The sequence below is a fragment of the Physeter macrocephalus genome, chromosome 2, assembly GCF_002837175.3.
Source record: "Physeter macrocephalus isolate SW-GA chromosome 2, ASM283717v5, whole genome shotgun sequence".
Classification (NCBI taxonomy): domain Eukaryota; kingdom Metazoa; phylum Chordata; class Mammalia; order Artiodactyla; family Physeteridae; genus Physeter; species Physeter macrocephalus.
Window position 1 is genome coordinate 203,551 of NC_041215.1, and position 4,323 is coordinate 207,873.

Consider the following 4,323-nt stretch of genomic DNA (forward strand, 5'->3'; position numbering starts at 1 on the left):
AGCCTCTAGTCCTATAATTCTTTGAATTCTTTGAAACTGAAACAGGAGGAAAAAATTTAAAAGGAAAAAAACAAAAAACAATAAAACCCCTGAGGACTTAAACCTGGGATACAGCCTCTCAGTTAGCTCTGAAGGACTCTCCCAAGAGGTAAGGGGGGAGCCAGGGTATATAGGAGTTTTTGTAACAAAGACCAGGTAGTCAGAACATCGAAAGATCACTGTTATGGAAAACTAGATATCTCAAGTTAATGAAGTTAGTACTTTTCTATATATGGGAAAATGCAAGAATCTGGGCTCATTGAAATCATTCCTTTGATATGCACCTTAACCATCTAGGACCAGTATCCTGCTTTTTTTCCATCCTGAATCCCCTCAGGGTGCATAGCTGGGGGTTTCTGCAGTGGCTGAGGGCTTGGCAGTGGGCAGCCCGTTTGTCTCCATCCTGAGTTCCCCTGGGGTTCACCAGCTGGGGGGCTGTAATGTGATGGCTTGATGGCTGCAACATCCTTTGTTTGCTGATACGGCAGGCAACGTTTTTCATTCACAACCCTCCTATTCGTTACATTTAGGAACAGTTTTTTACCAATGTCTTGCAACGAACGGGGTGATATGCACCTCAGGGTGTAGGAAGACATTCTAAGGGGGCTTAGGGCCTGGATACATGAGAAGAATCCATTTACAGATTGTGAATTTTTGTATACTCCTTCCTAAAATTTCTTTGCCCGCAAATTTAGTCATCCAGTTCTTTTTTTATATCTCGCTTTCCACAGAGAAAGGCATAACACCCCTCCCGCTGCCCTGGGTGTAAACTAACAGGAACTGAACAAGGCATACTTTGTCAGGGAGGAAGAGATTTTTCCCCTACCCTCTAGGTTTTTCGGGCTGCCTGGTCTAAGAATTAAATTGACATGAGACAGGTTAGCAGGAGAAATCACAGAAAATTTTAATAATATGTATACATGGGAAAAACTCAGGAGAAATGAGGAGCTCCCAAAATGGCCCAAGCCGCCACCTTAAATACCATCTTCAGCTAAAGACAAAAGAGGGCATTGGGGGTAGTGGTTTGGGATTTCTAAGGGGATGAAGGCAATTCACAGAGAGATGGAAAAGCAAGTGTTGGGTAGATAAACGTTGGAGACAAGAGTGGACTCTGATCTCTAGGCCCTGCCAAGTTTCCCCCAGTACACCTGGCCCACATTCTTTGCAGATATCGCTGGTGATAGCTCTATTCCAGGAACAGGCCCTTTATCTAAATTCTTTAGGCCGCTAAGGGAGAGGTAAAAAGAAAGACTTCCCGAATCTTCTGTTTCACAAAAATAATCAGCCTAAAATAATCCTCACACCAAAGAGACACATTTTGAGGTGGCAGATTTTGCTTCTCTACAACTTCAAGAATTTCCCCTGAGGGTAACCCCTTTAGCACCAAGCAAAGGAAACTTACTAAAAAGATGACCCTTTTTCCTGCTTTGTTTCAAAGGCCCAAAGGTGGACATCTATCTGTCCATTGATTTGTCCATTCACCAACTCATCCTTCCCTCCATCCATCTTTCTCTCTTAGAGAAGTAAAAACGTGTCACAGGGACATATATTAACACTTGTGTTTGGCTTACAAATAAAAGAAAACTTCAAAAATTAAAAAAAAATAGGTAAAAATGATATGAATTATTTGACTTGACAGAGAGAACTGGCTTTGCCAATTAATCAATATGGTAAACATTTTCCATAAATTGGATGAGCTAAATTCGCCGCTCCATGGTTTTGATGAAAATACATTAACAGCACTTACAAAAGAAACAAGATGCCAGAAAATAGTTCATTACCACTATTTCAATTTGTTGCAAGAGCTTTCAGATGTCAACTTTAAAAAGCCTGTAGACTATAGTAAGAATTTTAAAAATTCATTCATGGGCCACAGAGCAAAAAAGTTTAGAGACCACTGTTTGAAGCACTGGGGATCCAGGGAAGAGTGAACAAGACAGTTAACATCCCTGTCTTCTCAGAACTTACATCCCAGATTAGCTGTTTAAAATTTTAGTTCAAATGTTACCTGCTCAGAGAGACCTTCCCGGACCCAAGTGACTCTACCACATTACCTTCCTGGCAATTAAAACTCATTGAGGGGTTTCCCTGGTGGCGCAGTGGTTAAGAATCCACCTGCCAATGCAGAGGACACGGGTTCGAGCCCTGGACCGGGAAGATCCTACATGCCAGGGAGCAGCTAAGCCAGTGAGCCACAACTACTGAGCCTGCCCTCTAGAGCCCACGAGCCACAACTACTGAGCCCACGAGCCACAACTACTGAGCCCGCGTGCCTAGAGCCTGTGCTCCACAACAAAAGAAGCCAGGACAATGAGAAACCCGTGCACTGCAATGAAGACCCAACACAGCCAAACATTAAAAAACAAAACCCTCGGGCTCCCCTGGTGGCGCAGTGGTTGAGAGTCCGCCTGCCGATGCAGGGGACGCGGGTTCGTGCCCCGGTCCGGGAGGATCCCACGTGATGCGGAGCGGCTGGGCCCGTGAGCTATGGCCGTTGAGTGGCTGAGTTGGGTCTTTGTTGCTGCACACGGGCTTTCTCTAGTTGCAGTTAGCAGGGGCCACTCTTCGTTGCAGTGCCCAGGCTTCTCATTGCAGTGACTTCTCTTGTTGCAGAGCACGGGCTCTAGGTGCGTGGGCTCAGTAGTTGTGGCTCTTGGGCTCTAGAGTGCAGGCTCAGTAGTTGTGGCGCATGGGCTTATTTGCTCCACGGCATGTGTGATCTTCCCAGCCAGGGCTCGAACCTGTGTCCCCTGCATTGGTAGGCGGATTCTTAACTGTTATTTACTTTCTTGTCTGGTATATCTATTCCCTCTAAAATGTAACCTCCATGAAAGTGAGGACCTTGCCGGACTTGTTTCCAGCTGTGTTCCAGCGCCTGGCATAGTGCTGGCATATTAATGTGCATAATAAATGCTGTTGAATAAATTAATGGATTTTGTTAGTTCTGTACCCATTTCACGGAGGGGTTAAATGAAGCCCTTGAGAGACAAAGGCTTTAGGTAAGTGCCTCTGTCCAAGTCAGTCGAGCACAGAGCAGCTCTGGTCCGATTCCCCTCAAATCCTTTGCCCTCGTCCCAACATCAGAATCTAAAGGCTGCAGCCCCCACAATCCTGGCAGAAAATTTCCGCTGTTCTCCCCGCAGTGTCTCCTGGATTTCACCAGGGGGCAGCAGAGGCGTCACCCACTAGACGGCTGGGCGGGGCCGGGAAGGGCAGAGGGAGAGGGGTTCCGCTTCCGGGCGTGGCTTGCTGCTTCCGCTTCCGGCGGCTTGGTGGGTAAGGCGCTGACGAGAGGATGGACGGCTTGGTTGCTCATTGCTCCGCGCGGCTGCTGCAGCAGGTGGAACCGCGTGGGTCCGGTGGGAAGGTTTGGAAGGGAGGCGCCGGGGCCCGGCTCCCGCCCGGGCAGCAATAAAGCGACGGCAGTGAGGCGGGAACCGGCCTGCGCTGCCTCGGAAGCTAATGCCCTCCCAGGAACGCTCTCCCAGAGGTGGGAGAGGAAGAACCCGTGGTTTCCAGGCCCGGGTGACGGTGACGTTCAGCGAGTGTCCCCCTCTCTCTGACTTCCCCAAGCCAGCGTGTCCGCGGGGCCGGGGGCTGGAGCCTGGCGTGTTGAGTACAGCCTCGAGCAGTGCTCGTCTTTTCCCGAACACGCGCGCGCTGTCGGTGGAAGCGCGGGACCAGGCAGAGGGGCCCTCGGTCCTGTTTGCACGCGGGACAAGGCAGAGGGGCCCTGGGTCCTGTTTGCAGCTCACCCACCGTTCTCGCCGTGCTGCTGAGCAAGAGGAATCCTGAAAAGCCCGTGCAGTGGTTCAGTATCAAGCTGGAGTTTGCTCTCTTTCCCTCAGTATTCGTGGGGGGAAGTCATAGTTTGTTAAAAAGTGACAGTTCCCTTACCCTCTAGGCCCAGGTGGGGAGGGGTGGGAGGCGTGATGGGAAAGTAGGTTACGCAGTGTCATCTCACCACGGGGACTGCTTTATGCTAAATTCCTCACAGCAGTACAAGTTGGTCAGGTAGATTGGCACGTTCTTTACTGCTCTCCTCGCATGGTCTTTGTCCGTGTGGGGCTGTAAGTACCCTCTCGCTGGGTTGTGATAAGAATAATAGAGATAGGGCTTCCCTGGTGGCGCAGCGGTTGCGCGTCCGCCTGCCGATGCAGGGGAACCGGGTTCGCGCCCCGGGCTGGGGGGATCCCACATGCCGCGGAGCCTGCGCGTCCGGAGCCTGTGCCCCGCAACGGGAGAGGCCACAGCAGAGGGAGGCCCGCATACCACAAAAAAAAA

The 4,323-nt window shown here is 50.1% G+C and overlaps 1 protein-coding gene across 7 annotated transcripts in view; it reads left to right on the top strand.

The window, feature by feature from the left end:
• Nucleotides 1-3,289: 3,289 nt before the first annotated feature.
• RARS1 (arginyl-tRNA synthetase 1) overlaps nt 3,290-4,323 on the top strand; it is a 35,234-nt gene continuing 34,200 nt past the window's right edge. For 4 of the 7 annotated variants that reach the window (XR_003682495.2, XR_003682496.2, XM_028497222.2 and 1 more), the window contains exon 1: nt 3,290-3,379. Coding sequence is in view for 2 of the 7 variants with exons in the window: in XM_028497222.2 (XP_028353023.1) it covers nt 3,335-3,379 (45 nt within the window). In the remaining 5 variants the exon portion in view is untranslated. The other 3 variants (XM_055079596.1, XM_007110034.4, XM_007110033.4) reach the window with 3 other exon arrangements.